General features: G+C 35.5%; 2 protein-coding genes across 5 annotated transcripts; one reads left to right on the forward strand and one right to left on the reverse strand.

The window, feature by feature from the left end:
• The first annotated feature begins 969 nt into the window (after positions 1 to 969).
• On the forward strand, positions 970 to 4,827 carry LOC113691571 (uncharacterized). 4 transcript variants are annotated; one of them, XM_027209775.2, is made up of 3 exons: positions 970 to 1,363; positions 2,998 to 4,006; positions 4,394 to 4,827. In XM_027209775.2, exons 2-3 carry the CDS (start codon positions 3,379 to 3,381, stop codon positions 4,603 to 4,605), a joined length of 840 nt encoding a protein of 279 aa, XP_027065576.1. In that variant the 5' UTR covers positions 970 to 1,363; positions 2,998 to 3,378; the 3' UTR covers positions 4,606 to 4,827. The 4 variants fall into 4 exon arrangements, with proteins under 4 accessions (XP_027065576.1, XP_071909160.1, XP_071909161.1 ...); XM_072053059.1 differs by having other exon boundaries at positions 3,005 to 4,006; XM_072053060.1 differs by having other exon boundaries at positions 3,008 to 4,006.
• Positions 4,828 to 5,794: 967 nt separating this feature from the next.
• Positions 5,795 to 14,485, reverse strand: LOC113692120 (uncharacterized). The gene is made up of 8 exons (XM_027210484.2): positions 13,753 to 14,485; positions 12,716 to 13,084; positions 12,373 to 12,632; positions 9,982 to 10,123; positions 9,418 to 9,789; positions 9,117 to 9,248; positions 8,430 to 8,558; positions 5,795 to 8,338 (listed from the first exon to the last, which is right to left on the reverse strand). Exons 1-8 carry the CDS (start codon positions 13,906 to 13,908, stop codon positions 6,065 to 6,067), a joined length of 3,834 nt encoding a protein of 1,277 aa, XP_027066285.1. The 5' UTR covers positions 13,909 to 14,485; the 3' UTR covers positions 5,795 to 6,064.
• Positions 14,486 to 19,982: the final 5,497 nt, after the last annotated feature.

A 19,982-nucleotide genomic window follows, 5' to 3' on the forward strand; every position in this document is an offset into this window, starting at 1 on the left:
ATTTAAGTCAAGGGAGCTAAAGATAAAAAGGAAAAACTTTCAGATTGCACCCATTAGATTTAATTACAATTGTAAAGAATTTTGGATTTAATTCTTTCTAGATTTAATTACATCTGCAAGGGATTCTGAATTTAACTTGCTCTAGATTTAATTACTATTATAAGATATTTTGAATGTAGCTGTTAACGTGCGAATTTTATGTAGTCACAATTATATATTTCTTAGTTGTGAAAAAAAAATGAATTTTTGAAAATAGAATATTGTCAAGTGCTAGCACCACTTGAGTACAGGGTAAGAAGGCACACTTGAGACGAGCCAATCTTTTTATTTTGGCCAAAGATTAATTGCCAAAAACTGAAAATTCCCGCAAATAGCAAATAACATAGGGTTGCATTCATAACTACCCCAATCCGTTGCCAGAGAAAAGGTGACCAAGAAAATTCTTGTAAACAAAAGGGTAAAATACCAAAAAAAGCTCCACGTGATTTGATAAATATTCAATTTAACTCCCTCTGATTTAGAAACCTATACTATAACTCTCTGCGATGTTGACTAAATTGAAAGATCCAATCCAACGATTGTGTGTGAAATGTAAATATTGCCCCTGTTATATGTAAGATGCTTTCTATTCAATTTTTAATTTAGTCGAAATCACAGAAATTTATAGTATAATTTTTTAAATTAAAGGGAGTTAAATAAATATTCGACAAATCATAGAGAGTTCATTTATATAGGGGCCATATTGACATTTCACGTATAATCGTTAGATTGGACACTTTTAGTCCAATTTTTAAATTAGTTAAAATCACGGAGAGTTATAGTGTAAGTTTTCAAATTAGAGGAAGTTAAATTAAACATTTAATAAATCACAAAGAATTTTTTTTGTATTTTATCGTAAACAAAAAAGGCTTTACATTTACTAGATATAAGCATATCCTTGCCTTGGCAAGCCGCGCCAACTTGTTTTTTCTGGATTTTGACTCAAATACGCAGCAATGGTAACTTTTTTGTCCTGAACGTTCAATTCAACTGAGCAAGAGGCTAGGCATACGATCAGGAGCTTTTCAAAGGGATGTCTAGAAAAGGAACAGACTGTTTTAATGATGCTCCTAATAATTGCTGAAGCAAAATTTGCTTAGGACTAATATGGGCTTTGGGCAATTAAGAATTTTATGATTGCCCCTGCTCTGAATTAGGCCCTCTCCATTCCCTCGTTAAAATCCTGCACCAACACTTTTCTTCTCCCAAGCCATTTTCAATTTTCCGCTGCAACAAGATAAAGTGATAAACCTCCGTCCCAAACCCCCCTTCTCCCCCAGTTCAAAGTCCCCGCGCGCAGCCCCTTATCTAATTGCCGTTCAAGGTATATTTTTGCTCTGACCTCTTCTTCTGTACTTGTATAGTGTCTTTTTTACTTATCTGGATATGCATGTAAGGTGAAGAACACTATTTTGGTGATATGTGCAATTAGACATGTGATAAACGTTCAGCAAAATTTGTATGGGTCTATGGAGTAACTGAAATAAGCCCTCTTGGGTTTCCTCTCTTGGCTGTGCTTGCTTACTAAAAAGATTGAATTTTGAGGCTGTGGAAACCAGTAATTGTAGTCCATCTCTCGTTCACTGAGATAAATTAAAGGTCAGCTGTCTTTTCGGCTGCTTAATTGAAATAGAGTAGGAAAAGAGATAAATTTATATCAACAGTTGCAATCTGCTAAAACTGAATTTGTGAATTTACTGTCAAGGGCTGGAGCAAAGCTGAAAAACTACGGAATTTGAGTATGATTGATTAGTTTGTTGACAAACTTTACTGGGTACTAGGTAACTAAATTGGTGAATTTACTGTCAAGGGATGGTGCAAAGCTGAAAAACTACGGAAGTTGAGTATGATTGATTAGTTTCTTGACAAACTTTGCTGGGTACTAGGTAAGAGCTTGGCTACATTGGTTTACTTGGCAAGCCAAGCCGGAGATTGGGTCAAATCAAATGGCATTAGAATTTTCATTTGTTAGCTCGTTGAGCTGTTCTTAATTTTTAAACTAGTATAAGATGTGTTCAACCTTCTTTTATTTGCTTGAACCATCCTTGGGAGTATTCATGGCTTGAGTTTGAATTTCTTGATTCATTGAATTACCTGAAGGGTTCTTTTCTTTTTTTTTTTAATTAGTTTGCCGCAAAAACTGAAAGAGAAAGGGCAGGGTCTCAAATGGGAAGTGGGTAGGGGCAGGGGTGGAAAGTATTTTAAAGCAACTATGATTTATGCAAAGAAACAATGCTTTATTTTAACACCCGTCTAAGCATCCAAGCATGTTAGATGTTGCAATAGAAAAAATATCCTTCGACTTCCTTAGTTGTTTTACAAGTTGATTTGTTTCCTTTCCTCGCCAATTTAGAATGTTGTCTTATACTTGTCTGCATCAGTACTTTGCTTCTTTCTTTTTCTGGATTTGTCAGGGATATCATTTTGTACTAGACTGTTCCTAGCACTATTTCACTCCATGTTAGAGTTGAGCTTGAGTTGAGGTGTGTCTTATCAGGCCAAGCTGAAATTTGATGGCAGTCTGTTGTTCATTGCAATTTGACATATTTTGTTCACTTATAAAAGTTTTCACAACACCAGGGTTATAGGTTTTTTGTTGTCTCTACTTAAAAGAAGTAGTGCGTGAGATGCATATGCTTTTCCAATCATTCCATTTCCTATCTACTGCTGTTTTTCGTCAAGTAGAAAGTTACTGTTTTTAGGAACCATAGAAAGTGGAGTGCATCATTTGGAAAGCGATCGCAAATTTATAAAAGATACTTTCAACTATGAGAATTCTCGAGAATAGTTGGTCCACTTCCGCTTCTGATGAATTGGAAACCATTAATTTCGAGAGTCAATGACTCGGAAGTTGTATTAGGATTTCAAATTTGCAAACAGTTCAGCCCTGATATCTTGATTGTCATGCTATAAGCATTTGCAAGTTGCAACCCTTCTTATATGTGTTTACTTAATAAGAAATCAGTAGGGGATGGAGGAAAATGGCAGAAAAGGAGAAAAGAGGGAGAGGAGCAATAGAGGATCTGCCTAGTGTCCAGTAATTCTAAGGAGTATTTGATGAGTACAGTTCCCTTTTGGAACATTATCAAGTCATGCATATGATGGAATTGTTCAATGTAAAGCTGGATCTCCTTTCCTGATCATGTGGCTTGTTTTAATCAGATTGGCAGAGAGAGATAAAACTGAACAAATTTTCTGGCATGCGGACGGAAATGCTACGGTAATGTTAGCATTTTGTCTCCACCAGTTACTGTGACAATGCTAAAGAAGTGACGGATTTTTTACCTCTCCCATACTTGAAACTGAAGATCCTCCTTTGCACCTATAAACTGTGATATCATGAGTTCTATCTTCTCACCGACCTCTCACCTCCGAGTTGCACCACTATATCATAAATTAGGAAGTAATCTACATCTACAGTCCCTCTGTTGTTGCTTTAAGCTGTGCCATTTCCTTGGTGGTCGACAGTCTTCAGTTTTGTGTAAATTCCCAACCATTTCGCCTAATCCCAAGCTCAAGTTTCAGTCGACTCTTGGGGGTACAAGTCCTGCAAATGAAGGAACAGTTTCTGTGATTAATTTTGAAGATTTAATGGAGAAGGATTGGTCATTTCTTGAGCACGATGATAAAAATTCTAAGGAACAGCACAACCAGAAGCAAGATCAGATCATTTCTGCAGGGGAGGTTGGAGAAACTTCAAGGGTTCTAATTTCAATTGGTTCTGAAGAGTTTGTTGATAAAGTTTTTAATTCTTCACCTTGTGAGCAATTGCTTGTTGTTCATGACTCGTTGTTTATATTAGCAAGCATCAAAGAAAAGTATGACAAAGTGAAGTGTTGGCAAGGCGAATTAATTTATTTACCAGAGAAGTGGGCACCTTTTGATGTTGTGTTTTTATATTTCCTTCCTGCTTTGCCATTTCAACTTGGCCAGATTCTGGGAACACTTGCCAAGCATTGTTTGCCAGGTAATCTTTATCACATCTGCCCTCTTTTTAAGACTTCACATGCTGTATTTCATGTTGGCTTTGCATCTCTCGTGCAAAAGCCTTAGTGATCTGTCACTGACTGCATAAATTATAACCTAACCTTACATTGCTGCACCCGATGCAACAATGAATTTTACTAAATTGAGGCCCAAGTATATCTTTTGTTCTTCCATGTATTTTACTTTGAAAACTAATGAGATTCTATAATGAACTGTAGTAGTCGTTTCTGGTTTGGTGCTTTTGAAAAATTACTAAAATACTTGGGATTGTGTCATTGTGGGTTGAGATGAACTTCCTGGATTAAACTTTAGTATGAAAAATTGCTTTGTTCAATGTTTTTATGATATTTCTCCCGTGCATTATCAGGTGCAAGGGTTGTGATAAGTCATGTGCAAGGGAGGCAAATGGTTCAAGAGCAGCAAAAACAATATCCTGATGTAGTAGCCGCAGAGTTGCCAGACAAGACGACTTTGCAAGATGTTGCTGCTGATAATACATTTGAACTGGTGAAGTTTGTGGATGAACCTGGATTTTACCTTGCAGTCCTGAAATTCCAGACAGAGAACCTTGTTAGATAGTTTTTACATGTGCTCAATTCAAAAAGGTTTTGTAGTGTATCAATGGTTGTGCCTGAGTTCCTCGGTACTCTTTATTGTTCAAATAGTTAAAGAGTGACGGTTGTTTTTCTTCGCGTTTTTTTTGTGGTACGTTTTGGATTTTGTAGTTTATCGACAATTTTAGACCTTGAATTCGATGACAATTGGAGCTTCATCAATCAATAACTTGGATTGGACCTCAAACCATTTTGTGCACCTCTCCTTGAGCTACTACCATCTCCGATGCCTGCAATTTGACCAATGATAATCTTGAAGCACTGGATCTGCTGAGACATTGGCCTCGCATTTTCTTAGCTTTGCATGCCAACAATTTTTAGTTCCAAATAGAGCTGTTAACAAATCGAGTTGTTCACGAACAAAGCTCGACTTGACTTGTTTAGAGTCGACTTGTTTAATCTAAGAGCATGACATTTGATTAAGCAAATCAAGTTCAAACTCCAAATCAAGATTGATTAATAATGAATGAATGAACATGAACTTTGTTCACGTACTTTGGTTGCGATCGTGAAAACAAAAATTATATAAATGACGTTTAGAGTTGCACACATCATTTTCATCTTTATCTTAGTAGTAAGCAACCATGTTTGACTTAACTTGCTTCATATTGTTCCCTCCTTTTATTTCTGCTTCATGTTCATCAATATTTAAACGTTTCTTTTTAATCAGAACTAAACTAAATAATTTTTTAAACAAAATTCATATTAGAACTCGAGCACAAGTTCGAACTTTCTGTGAAACGGGTCGAGATTGAATTGAATTTGAACTTATCAGTTCAATAAGTACAAAATTAGACGGCCTGTTTATTTAAGCAAACGATAAAGCAAAGAATTTGATATTTCAAATGGCTTAAACAACCAATAAGAAATGTGAAAAGCTTGTTTAGAAGAAAGATGCAGAAGAGTTGGTGCTACTGAAAATGATTATTTGCCTTAATGGTTTTCAATGGAGGTGCAAAATTGGTTCCAATCACTCCCAACGGCCATGGTTGCTTACAGCAAAAGGAAGGTACACAGAAGTTAAATACACGCAGTGTAAAAGTGTTTCTGCAGTTAAATTTCCCAGAATAGATATGGAATGCTGGTTCAAATGCTTGGCTCAGATTTCAAACAAAACGCACACTGAATAACTAATCGCAGTTCTTCTATAGAAATTGCAAGAAGGGACACTATCCCGGGAAAAGCTCCATTAACTTCAAAAAGTTGATCTCATACAGAAAACCTTAAACCATTCTGCAACATTCTCAAACTCTCTTTCTACACAAGGAACTCTAAGAAAAACAAACAAAATAATTCAATCAACTAAACCATAAAAAGATGCTAAAATTTTCAGAGGAGGATTATTGTATGGTAATGACTAGCTTCCATCACTCAAAGTAGGGACTGAATCTCAAACAGCCTCCTCACACTTGTAACTCTATATATCAGAAGAATGAAAACTTTATCCCATTACTTGCTGCAAACAAGTTATATTCTTCAATAGAACTTTTCTTATTGCAAGTTTGATCACCTTCACTGTGATCAGCAGATAATTTTGAAGATAAATCTGTGCCAATTTCTTCCTTCAAGGATGCAGGTTCGGACTTCAAACCAGGCGGAACATCTACAGGGCCACCAAAATGAAAAAGGGAGAAGCCTGTATTTCTGACATCAGATCCTTCAGTCTTCAAATTCATCCCCTTTTTGGCTGTAGCAGGTGTTTCCCTTGGCTGCAGCCCATTAGAGACCACCCTCTGTACATTAGCTCCAGCATGGGTTTCTATTGTACCACCTACATTTGAGATCTTCATATGATCCTTTCCATTAATGCCATTGCTTTGAGCAACAGACTGGAAAACAGGCACATGACTGCGGTTAAGCATTTGGGGAGTAGGGTGCTGTAAAGTGCCATACTGCATAAGATGGCTATTCCCATTCAAACCATACCCAAACGGACTAGCAAATAAATAATGATTGGGAGAGGGAAACGCCATAAACCCATTAGTAGGAGCAGCTGGCCAAGAAAGTGGACTTTGATGGTAGTACCCCATTGGCGGAGATTGAAAAATTGGAAACTGCATGCTCTGGTTGTGCAATTGTGGGAGCACAACTTGAGGCTGAGCATTAATGCTCATGTTTGCTCTTCCATTTTCACTATTAGCTTTGGAAGACAAAGTACCCCAGGTGTTTGTGGCTGCATCATTGACAACCTCGCCTTTGACATGCTCCACTCCACATGTATTCTCCCCTTTTACCATCCCAGCATCTTGACATACAGTGATGCCACTTTGAAAGCAGACGGATGTTTCTCTTCCTTCTGAGTTTTGACTAGCATCATCTGAATCTGATGAAGATGAAGATTCAGTGGTTTGAGGATTTGAAGATGATATGTTGCTGTCTCCCTCACTAAGGCAGGATGAGCAGTTATCAGAATTCGAAGAGCTGCTCAGTGATGAATCTAATGTTGCCTGTAAAGATCTTGACATAGGACACAGTTCACCATCCTCATCCGTTGCTTCCTTGTATTGCTGGGATTTTTCTTTTGGATGAAACCCATTTTCACCATTTCTCTCTGCTTCAGGCTCAGATTTTATTACTGCATGTAAATCCTTGTCCTCATGCTTGATTTGAATAGTGATCCCCATTAAATTGTCAGAACTGCTAGCAATAGAAGATTCAGGAGCTTGATCAGATTCAGTAGTTTCACCTTTAAAAGTAGAACATCTCAAGGTAACATCAGAGTCTGAGTTACTTCGCGGGTACTTCTGTGATTCCATTGGCTCCCAAACTTTCTTGGTAACACTTGAATCTCGGTTGTAAACATTGCTCCCATTGATAGTTTTGTTCTTGGATCTTCCACAGTTTTCACGCATGTATTCATTGTGGTTTATACGGTAGTAGGGCTTAGACATATCTGATACAGATTCTGACTTAAAGACAGACTTATTTTCCCTGACCATTCTTGACATGTGTGGCTCCACCTTTAATCGAAAATCACTGTATTGATTGCAGCTGCATGCATGAGATTCATACCTGTCATGGATCCTGTTACTGGAACAAGCAGCCTTCTCACTATACTTGGGTCCAACATTTCTGATATTGGACTTCACAACAAAATTTCTTAGTTGCTTAGCTGGCCCATTAATGCTCCTCACACTTTCAAAATTATCACTGTGATGTCTTGCTTCATATTTGTTAACCATACTCCCATTCTCTGAACCAATCGCATATCTCCGCCTGTCATACCATTTTGAGTATGTATCCTGTTGAAAATCTTTGCGAAACTTCAGCTTTCGACGAGAATATTTCAAGTGATCAATCGGGAAGTGACTCATGCCATCATTTGTATTAGCAAAGTCTCCATCAGGACTATCAGACTGATTTTGCAAATCTGAGTAAATGAACTCATCCAAAAGCTGCTCATCTTGAATATCTGGAGATAGAGACCCAGATGGAATAGCTTCCCCTGTTTCACTGACAAAGTCACCATTACAGATATTATTTGATTCCCCATCAGCAATAGTTGTTAATTCATGCTCTGAAATTTCAGGACCCTGAGAATGTTTAGTTGATTCAGAATATTTCTTCTCTCTATCCTTTTCCTTTTCTCTTAATCTCTCCTTTCTCCGCAGCTTTTTCTCTCTTTCTTTTGTTCTCCTCCGTTCCTTTCGCTCTTCTTCTTCTCGCTTTTCTTTCTCTTCTTCTTCAAGAAGTTTCATCTGTCAGACATTTTAAAATAGAGGATCAGGATAATAAATGGTAAAATTCTGGAGAATCAACTTTTCCCAGATTTTTTAAAATTTTTTATACCTGCTTTTCTAGAGTAATGATCTCCTTGCATGCAACATGGACGCGATCCTCTAACAACTTTAGAGCAAGACACACAAAAATGCTATGAGCATTTTGTCGTGCTGTTCCTTCCCTAAATGCCTTTTCAACCTGCAGATATTGAATCTTGAGTAAGCATTTTATATTTCATTAACTTGAACGTGCACTTATGCACGAAAGCCAAGACAGAGGATATCAGAAACAAAGATGGATGATGAGCAGTCAAAGAATCCAGGGTGAATGATCAGAAGATTATAAAGGAAAAACAAATGATTCTAGAATACAACTTTAATGATCCAATCACAAAGCTGAGAGGAAAACTTTAGCCTCAAAACTGATAAATCTTCTTGACCTCAATTTTTTATTCTTAAGACAGCTTACAGGACTCTTTTTACCATTAAAACTCCTAGATACCAAATCAATTAAAGAAGTTACAAAAAGATAATAAATTAGCCATCCAATGTACTCAAACAATAATGCATTAGGATGCAGATTCCTAGATGATCAACATATTAACTATTGGGATCTGGTAATTGAATGTGTATATATAACTGACCCCCCCCCCCCCCACAAGGAAACAAAATCAACAAAAATTGGTAATTATATTTTGCACTAAGGACTTGACCCACAGAATAATAATGCTGAAAAAGAGAACAAACAAATACATGCCTGTTCCTTGAAGATTACAGTTGCAGCATCTAGGAGAAACTCTCGAGCAAGTTCAGGACTCTTCGCATGTTTCTGGGGACGGGAGCATTCACTATCTAGCTCATTTCCATCCTTGTCCATGGAATCATCATCCTGCAGATGAACATAACTCTAAATCACTAAACAAAATCGACTCAAAAGATGGCAACTGTCATATTATGTTAGAAGTAAAGACTTAAAAAACAAGCTTCAGAAGAACTGAAGAGCTCTCATGTTATGTCAGAAACAGAGACTCAAGACACATGCTTCATAACTTGACTACCTCTTCTTCCTCTGCCTCCTCAGCATGCTCAAAGAACCTTCTAATGCTTTCGCCCCTGGTGATGGTGACAAAGCCATCACCAACCACAAGCCTGCAGTGTACACACTGTTGCCCCTTTAAAGCATGAGCTTTAACACAAAGCTCAGTACACCGACCATCCATTTTCCAAGCCCTTAGAGTAATATAACATGAGTTCAAACCACTCAGATCTAGACCTTTCACTTGAACTCTTCCACTCAAACCGACATTTTCAAACTCCAAAATATCACATTTCCCTTCTCCAGTTCCAACTGCCCATTCAAAGTGATGATACGTCCCAAAAGTGTCTACAAATGTTTGTTGCCAATCAGCTTGTACTGTGTCATGAGATACCTGAAATAAAACAGTAAAACATATGAATACCAATTGCAATAAGAATTTCCTGAACAGAAGATAAACATATACAATATGTATCGGTAACTCAAGGAACTAATGAAACCAACATTTACAGAAGTCCTTTATACAAATGTAATTGAAAAAATATGGAAGTTGTTGTCTTCTCAGTGATAAATGAAAATTACAAACCTCGTATTGGAAGGCCGTGTCTGCAACACAAAACCAACTGGTGCAGCGAGGTTCCCTTCTCATTCTTTTAAGTTCCTTCAGCTCCTTAAACTCACGTATTACATTTCGTCTGCAATCTCTACAAAACCTCTTGCTATCAAACCTGTATGAAGCCAAGATTTTCAGGATTAGTAACAAACACATTAAAATCACAATAATGTTCTTTATGAGCTCACCAGGAGACACATGAAGTACACGAGAAGTCCATAACAACAAAGTTCACATCATATACAAGAAGCACTATTCTTCTGATTCCATATTTATTTGCAATCGCCTCAGCTCTTGAACCAAATCTCTCCAATGTCCATAAGTGTCTTAACCAGAGATATTATCTCCAGTTTCTTTCTCACCAATATACAAACAAATTTATAGCACATTTAGACTTATCAAAATAAGAAGCAGATCCCAAATTGGGAATGTTCAGTTAATAAGCAAACAAAACCTTGAGCCTTCACCTAAAAGAAGATAATCCTAAAAAAAAATCCAGGCAGTAAGTCATTGTTATTGAATCGTGTAACTTACGCATAGGAAGTAAATGCTAAATTGGTAGAATAGAGGATTGCCATTATTGTAAACATTAGCATCAAAGCATAAGTATGCAAAAGATCATAACTATCAGTTTCGTCTCTTTTCAAAGATAATTCAACTCATAGAGAACCACAAGCAGTATATATGTGCGTGTGTGTGTGTAAACACGAGCAATACAGTACCACAAGGTCCACAAATTTATAAGAAGAGCCAAAAAATGAGTTATAACAAAATTTATTTTGTTTTGTTATAGATCCGTCTTGTATCATCTAATCTTAATTCTACCTACAACTTCCAAATAAAGAGGCAATATTAGTCATACAACCATGAGTGGAAAGCAAAATTACTGAAATTACTAAAAGGAAGCAAAATTACACATGTTGAAGATGAAAAAAACTAGTACAAGGAGTCAGACTGATAGTAACGGAATTGTTCTCCAAGTTCAAGGTATCGGAATATTTGATCCCTAAGTGTAAGGAGAAAAACGCTAAGGGCACAATGTCATGTATCGTTCCAAACTCCCAAAAATAGAGAAAGTTTGGGACATTGACAAAGATATCTTGGACCTTTGCACCTACCAAAAACCACATTTTCCATTTCTATATAGTCTTGAACAAGGTGGAACTGGATCTAATCAGAAAAATTATGCAAATTTTCCCAAAACTTATATTTGTACAGCATAGAACATAATGAATCACTGTTTGAAGATTTACAAAGTATGATTATACTAGCAACATTCTAAGGTCATATCCTTAAAACAAGTAATATAAATTAATTCTGTTAAGTAGCATTCTCCAGTGGAAAGCATGAAAAATACTAGAACACTTTGTGTGCAGCAAAAAAAGGACCAGGATTGCATTAATTAAGTACAATGAACTGGCATCAAAGAAGGCATAAGGCAGCAAGGGAAGCAGACTCAAATGTAGACAAAAAGGCATAAGGCAGCAAGGGAAGTAGACTCAAATGCAGAAAAAAAGGAGGCAGGAATTAGACATCACTCATAACAGTTGTCAATTTCTTAGTCCATGCTATCTACTCTACATAATGCTTGTATGCTCACTATTCAATAAATGATAGATCTTTTACTTGTTACAAAATAGTAGTCAATATGTTACACCCATCCCTCCATTCTCATCTATTTGTAAGTTATCGAAACCTGTAGTTCAAGAAAACATTTATTTGGTTCCACCCAGAAAAATGCTGGATAAATACAATCTTCTGGAACAGTCTGGGGACCTTCATAATACTTTTCAAATCAATTTACCGGTCTGTAATTTACCAAAAAAAGGTTTACAAGAGAATATGACAGTTTTAAGATAGTTTTTGTTTTGAAATGCAGTCCACAACCACGGCGTAAAATAGACTTGTCCACTTCCAGTGGCAGCGTACTCATCCAATTCCGCAGCAAAATGCTGTTTGTCTACTGCCTCAAGATGAGCTATTGAAAGTCCTGAATGATCGGTCAACCAAGTCATTGACTCAACGTTCTAAATGGCACAAAATAGAATGATGAATAGCATCAAAATATATGAAAGCTACGGAAACTGAAATTTTCCAAAAACAGCTAAAATCCTCCAAAAGAGAAAATAATAGGAGATGATTCGCTTTTGGATCACACAATTAATGCTCAATCTTGGCACCTTCTGAATAAGTTTCAGACCATTAAAGCCTTACGCCTCTGTTTAATAAATTTCCACAACAGAATACACAACTTTTCTACTTAACATTGATATCCTGGTTGGATTCGTAAGTTCATGTTGAAGCAAAAACCAGAACAGTTTAACCAAAAACCAGAACAGTTTAACCAAAAACCTTAACACAGACCTGTACATAAGTCTTTCAATAAAATCCTCTTCCTTCATTCTTAACAGGGATAGCCGGGTCTCTTCTCCTAGGGCTGACCAAAAATCTACCAACGTGTCGACAGAAAGTCTAGCAGTATGGAGAGCACAGGTTTCTCTCGTTCCATGCCCTCTGCCATATCCACCCATTCCTTGGCTTATCCATCCTCGACCTCCACCACCACATGCATCAGGATAAAGCAACTCCCTTTCTCGTTCCCTAGCCCGTGCACTGTCAAAAACCTGTTTCACATGAGACATTAGCAAAAACAAATGGCCAAAACTAACAAGACCAGGGAGACAATTGAGAAATAAATGAAGCATACATTTTGGATGCCCTTCAGGGATTCTGAATACTGGTAACAGTCTAAAACTGTAAGTGTTCCTTCTCGTGTCGTGGTCAGACCTCCCCAAGGATGGACAGATGGGTCTTGAATATCATCATCACATCCATCAGTCCCACAAAAGTCAACATTGTTCTGATTCTTCAAGGCTCCCAACCTGTTGCAAGGATACTGGGTGCCTGCTCCCTCTTGTTGCAAAGACTTTCCATACATGACAATCTGCAAGAAACCTTCAAGCAGTAACCCATTGCACCTAGAGCAATACATATTCTTACGGGCTTGCTCGAAAAGCGTTTGCTTGTCAATCCTCAGAAGCTCCTGCCGAGCTTGCGGTGATAGCTCATTCCAGAACTAAAACACAACAAAGTAAAAATTCCTTATTATTCATTAGTTCCAGTTTCACGAATAAAAATGTACACTTCAAAGCCCATAGCCCTTTTCAGAGCTCCCCAATTTAAAGTTCATTGAAGCAATAACACAATCCTTTTACAAGACACAATTTTAGCATATATAATTAATTCAATCTGACAACAACAAAACATCACTCTACATGGCAACTCTAGAGCTGCCCCTAGAGGAGAAAGAGCAAATTCAAATAAAATCTCTGCGCAACTTTGAGTGACTTCAACTACTACTCTAACATACTAGGGAGCGTTTAATCATAGTCAGAAACTCAGAAAACATAAATAAATAAATGCTGTTTCAAAGCTTCAATGTCAGTTTAAATTCCATTATATGCTGTAAAAACTCGGTGAGCAAAAATGTGTGTGCCATTGTTTATACAGAAGGAATTTGCAGGCATAGATAGGATTTCGATCTAAAAAATCACACAAGCATTAGATAACCCCAAAAACACTTCCAATCAACTAAAAAAGCTTCAGATACCAACAATGGTTGAATGACTAAATCCATTTAAGATTCCAACATATCAAGCTAACAATCAACAGCAAGGCCATAAACGTATATATAAACGAAAATCATCCAAAACAATTTAATTGAAGCCAATTGAATTTAAGCACCTTCTGAAGTTGATTATAGCTGATATCCTCTCGATGTTTGGACCAGAAGCCATTGCTGGAAGACAGCGAATTATAAGACGGCGTTGCTCCTTTGGCAAATTGGTGATCATTTCTCTCCGCCGCAGCCGCAGCTGCAGCAGATGCTATCCCTGGCATATCGCAAAATAATCAAAGTAGATTTGAAAAATTCCCAGTTTTATCTCAATTCCTACGAGATTCAATCCTCATCATCAATAATTCCTTCATTCATTGATTCCCCTTTCTTCTCCCACCAATCCCCACAAACCCAAATCCAAAAATTCTAAAATATATAAAAGAACCGATTCCTTGGCATCGGATTTCTATTCATAATCATCAATGCATAAAACTGCAGCATCGGTTAAATTAAATTAATCTCAAACAGATCCGAAAATGGATTTTTGGGAAATGGAAAATTGAATTTATATATCTGGAAATCTGTGATTGAAAATTGGCTAAATTGGATTCGGGTAAGATCGAAGAGGGAGATTTATGATCGATAATTTGGAGAGAGGAGGAAAGCTTTTGGGTAGAAAGAAAGGGGTTTGAGGCTGATGAGATTTGGTGCTATTTTCGTTTATATATTTTTATATACTACATCTGTATTTATATATTTATATATGTATATAGTGTATATATATGTGTGTGTATATATATATATATATTGTGTGAAGAAAGTAATAGAGAAATTGAGGCCTGAGAAGAAATGAGAGATGGTGTCATGATGATGGGCTTGTGGGGTTAAAAAACAGGCGGTAAGATACGTAGGAGAAAAGGGGTTAAAATAGCAAAGAACCAAAAAAGAGAAATCAAAGATGGAGGCTGCACCCGCCCTCATTTTACTACTCATAATGTCATTGCTAATTTTTTTTGGTAAAAAAAAGTTTGAATGAATTCGATTCCGATTATCACCACATATCAAAGCACGCCTCCGTAATAATAATGTCATTGCCTGTAACTCTCTTTCTAATAATTTACTGAAAACATCTTATAGTATGTTCTTTTTTTTTTGTATAAACAGGAGGACTCGAACCCAAAATCTCTTCCTTACATTCCCTCCCCCGTACCATCCAACCCTCCCCCTAGTATATTCAAAAAAAAAAAAAAAAACCTCATCCTATGCTAATAATTAATTATGTATAATAGGGACATTCTTTTCTAGAGAAAATTTCAGCAGTAAGAGTGCAAGATATATGTCACAATAAGCATTGCATGTGATTGATATTTGACATTAAATGGCCAACAATTTGTTTATTGCTTAAGGAGATATTTTTTATTCATATATACATTTCTCCAAGATTTTTTAAAGTTAAACAATGAGATAAATTTTCTTATTTTGCATGGGAAGAAGTATGTAGTTATAATGTGTAGAAAGTAAAGATAGAAATAAAAGTGAAAATATTTCAAAAGTTAAACAAACACCAGAAAAATGAAGTAAGAAAATATTTTCAATAAGCTAACCAAACACCTGAAAATGATGAAAAAGAAATGATTTTCATGGAAAATTACTTCCGCAGAAAAATTTTTTCCAAGGAAAACATTTTACTTCCAACCAAACAGACCCTAAGAGTTGTTTGCCATCGTCTCAAATGAAAACAAAAAAAACAAAACAAAAATTGCTCATAAAAAATATTTTCCAAGTAATATAATCCCAAATCATAGTTTCTTTGAATTTCCTCTTATTTGCAAAAAAAAAAAATTATTAATCAGATCATAAACATGAATTTCAATCACATTTTTATCGTTTCGTTTATCTTTTTATCTCACATACATTATTGTGACTCTTTGCTATGATTTGTGTGTCAAAATAGACTTTGCTTTGCTATGTAAATTTAGCCTATGCCATTGTGTGAGAAAGGCGGAGTTAACACTTTTAAAAATCGTTATTGATATTCCATCTTAAATATTTTTAAAAAAATCGTTCAAAATATCCCTCATATTTTGTAAAATGACTTTTTTGTTCTTACTTTAAAAAGTGTAATTTTATATCTCTTATAAATTTACATAGGTCAAATTTGGTCCCTACTTAGATTTTCGATTAGTTTTTTTCTGAAATTTACCACGTGCCTTGCACTTGATCATAAAATTCATTTTATGAAAAGTAAAGGATTATGAATTGGATTATGTAAAATGTGATTTGGTAATTTTATCCCTCAAAAATGATTACGTGAAATGATAGAGACCAAATTTGACTAATATGAATTTGTAAGACACATAAAATTACACTTTTAAAAGTGAATGATACAAAATCATTTTACAAAATGTGAGAGATGTTTTGAACAATTTTCTCACATTTTTTCACTTAGCATAAATATGTGTAAGATGGGAAAAAAATTTCATAGTCATTACTTGGAAAAGATTAATTGTGTATGCAAAGATTGGTTCTCCCCGAGCAAAATGAACATCTTTTTTTTTTTTTTTTGGGTTGTTGATTCTTTTACAAGTCACGAGCCTGAAAAAAAAAAGACCAAGAAGTAGAATAACTTTTTGCATTGTCAATTTCAGAGTCTGCTTGGACAAGAAGTTTAAACCGCCATGTAAAACTTGCATAGTCGTTTGACCAAGTGATCAATAGCTTTAAACTCTTGCAAAGTTAGTCTTCAAGTGTACCGCAAGCTTTAAATTCTTCTAAATTGGTTTTAGGGTGGCTTAAGTACGTCCTTAGCACAGTAAAAACAGTAAAAATTGGACTATTGTCGCAGCAATTTCCATTCCAAATTGATTTAATTCTTATGAAAAATTATTTATATTTCTGAGGTTCTTATTGTCACCTAGAGATCATTTTGTTTTAACGTGCATAGGTATACTAATTCGAATACTGCATCCAATACAGCATGAGAAAATTTCATGTGTAATACTGCAGTTGCTACAAATCAACTTGTTCATGCATCCAATGCAATGATTTGCGTTTAGTTAATTAACCACAATCGGATTTTGCCAATATTGGCATTTTCGAGTGTTTTAAATTGAAGAAAAACTCTAACCAATTTGTCGGTGATTGCTTACGATAATGCACAGTCATTGAATGTGTTTAACTAATATAAGCTGATTCAATTAGTAAGAATGGATCGTTTTCTTACAAAAAGTCATGTAGTTGAATCTCGTTACTACTTTGAGGTTGTGCTGATCTAACCTATAATGATAGTTGAAACTAAAATTACTAAAGCTTTTCTCCAAAAAGTAAAAATGTGGTCATAATTTTCTTGCAGACAACTTGTTGAATGAATTGTTCGCGCACACCCTTACATACACTAATATTGTACAAAACGTAAGGATGCTTGTGAGATTCGACATCGAGACCTTTGCTGTGTCGGGGATGTTGTCAACTTTGATACACAATTTCCTCCAAAAAACTTTGGATATACACAACAATAATGTTGTCATTTCGTTGAAACAGTTAAATATCACATCGTCATGTTGCCGTATAGTACCATATACGCCTGGCATAGGACCCAAAATTACAACATAGCCAGCTTCCTATCAAGAGATGTGTATGGATTGACAACATTTATCCAATTATACAGGTCTGCTTGGTTTGTAATTTTTTTTTTAAAAAAATTAATTTCATAAATACATTTTTTCAATTGATTTTTTATTATTTAAATAATTTTTTATCTTAAAACCAACTTGTCTTAAGCAAGTGAGCCATAAAAAAAGATTTAAAATCCCGCTTTAGGGTGCAGTTCTGCAGTTCAAACTCCTGCAATCTATAGTTAAAAAGAAGAAGAAGCTTTTCGAACAACCCTTGACCTATTGTCTTTGCACAGTTTTGCCCCCTCAATTATAAATTGTTACAAATAAACCCTTAAAAAAATATTTACTTTAATGACTTCCATCAATTTTGGCCGTTAGAGGTGACGGAATTAACGGCAAAACCAACCAAACAAAAAAATCAACCCACGAAAACAGCTTAAAAGGCATTGTTGACTGATTATTTCATCAAATTAGGGTTAGAAAATGTGGAAGATGAAACAAGATGAAGAAACATTAAACTCCATATTATTGGTTGAGTTAATATAGTTGGTTTCTAATCAAATTGTTGGTTAATTTTTTTTGTTTGGTTGATTTTGCCCATAATTTTGTAACATCTAACGTCCAAAATTGACGGAAGTCCTTATATTAAGTTTTTTTTTTTTGAAGGGCTCATTTGCGAATTTATAGTTAAAAGGTCAAAACCACGCAAAGTGAGTAGTTTAGGGACCCGTCGCAAAGTTTCCTCAAAAGAAATTCAATGAGTGTGTCAAGGCACCCTTTTGATCTAGATAAGTCTGTCTTTCCTTTGATCTCGTATATAATCCAGTTAGATGCTTCCTCCCTTATAGAATAGGATAATATGTAGAACATGATACTCCCTCAGTCCCACTTTGATAGTCATGTTTTCCTTTTTCGTCTGTTCCAAATTGTAGTCCACATTCCAATTGAAGAATATAGTTGTCTTTTAATTTCTCTAAAATACCCTTATTCAATGTAAGTTGTTATAACTATAAATTACCTTATTTAATATAAGATTGTTAGTATTGAATATAACCTACCCCATTTAATGTATTTAGATTTTCCAAAACACGTTGATATATGAAAAGTCAACTTTGTTTAATGTAAGGGTATTTTAGGAAAATAGCCATCTAAATTTGTTTTTCCAACAAAGTTAACTACTTTTTCTTAAACTGTGTGAAAAAAAAAACTAAAACTATCAAAATGAGACAGTGGGAGTAGTAAAGATGCTTCTCTTCCTCCTTTGTAAAATAGGATGGTATAGATATTGCCAACTGACTGAAAAAAAATTGAAATAAATGAAAACTAGTCATATAAATTTTTTTCGTAAGGAAAAATTTTGAGGCAGCTCTGTCACTAGTAGTACTTACTACTACTACTACCACCATTGCTAATGCAACTCGAGTTAATAGTTAATACATTTACGATTGTAACATGTGCCACCTATAATGTCAATCGATCTCCATACTAGTTATTATTGAAGTGGACGACGGAAGCATTCAAGCAACTTGGCTGGCTTTCTCAACCCCTATCGTTTCCTATGGTTGCAGTTTCTTACGTTCTTGATTAGTCTTCTGTAATATATTTGTTAATTTTCATCTTGTTTTGTTGGTTAGTGCCTAGTGGATCTGTCAAGCGTGAGGTCCCTCTTAGATGATAGATCTAAGCATATTATTCAACAACATCACGAGTAATTTGACTTCTCTTTTCCATCATTTTGTAGTTATCTTGACTTCACCACACAACCAGATGGAATGAATATGGGGAAACACATGAAAGTGAAAACTTTAACTCGGTGTGCTATGAAAAAGGGGTTAATACCACTTTATCCCCCAAACTTTGGACGATTACCCACTTCAGTCTCTAAATTTCAAAATGGGACACTTAAGTCCCTAAACTTATAAATACCTTCCACTTAAGGAAAATTGTTAACAAATCTTGAATGCCGTTGGTGGTCGAAGTGTCCCATTTTATAAGGGTTTAGGGATTTAAGTGTCTCATTTTATAAGTTTAGGGACTTAAATGGGAGATATTTATAAGTTTAGGGATTTAAGTGTCTCATTTTGAAGTTTAGGGACTGAAGTGGGTAATCGTCCAAAGTTTGGGAGGACAAAGTGGAATTAACCCATGAAAAAGCTAAGGAAGAACAATGATAATTTGCTAACAAGGACATATGTTTATTCATTCTGGGATAGAGTATTAGAAGTTAGAATAATTTTCTGGTTATGCCCCCCAAAAAAAAAAAAAAATCATCCAATCGGTTCTAATTTTAACTGAGAGATGCACTCTAAGCTACACGATTAATTGACTTCTTTGTTTACATTAACATAAGTATCCAAAGGAAGAGATCTGGCTGGTGGAACTGAATCTTACAGTTACCCCAAGGTGTAAGTGATTCCAATTAAAGAATGTGAAAGAAACAAAGAATTCGATTTATTTGACCATGTACAATTTCTAAAGACATAGTATACTATAACGTATACAATCACCTGAAAGAAGCTAATTGCATTTTTGTACAAGCTTGACAACATCAATATTTCAAACTTTTTGTTTCGGTTTTCAAAACTTGACTCTTTGCTCACAATTTATTCCTGCATAACATTGGGACTTGGTTTTTGGTTAATTAAAGGCCATGATGTTTGGCTTAGCTTTTGTTTTGGGTTTAGCAGCTACTGCTTATCAAAGAGTTGCTTCGCCTTGCACGTATTGGAGAGGGAAGA

Source organism: Coffea arabica, chromosome 6c (assembly GCF_036785885.1).
Source record: "Coffea arabica cultivar ET-39 chromosome 6c, Coffea Arabica ET-39 HiFi, whole genome shotgun sequence".
NCBI classification, from domain to species: domain Eukaryota; kingdom Viridiplantae; phylum Streptophyta; class Magnoliopsida; order Gentianales; family Rubiaceae; genus Coffea; species Coffea arabica.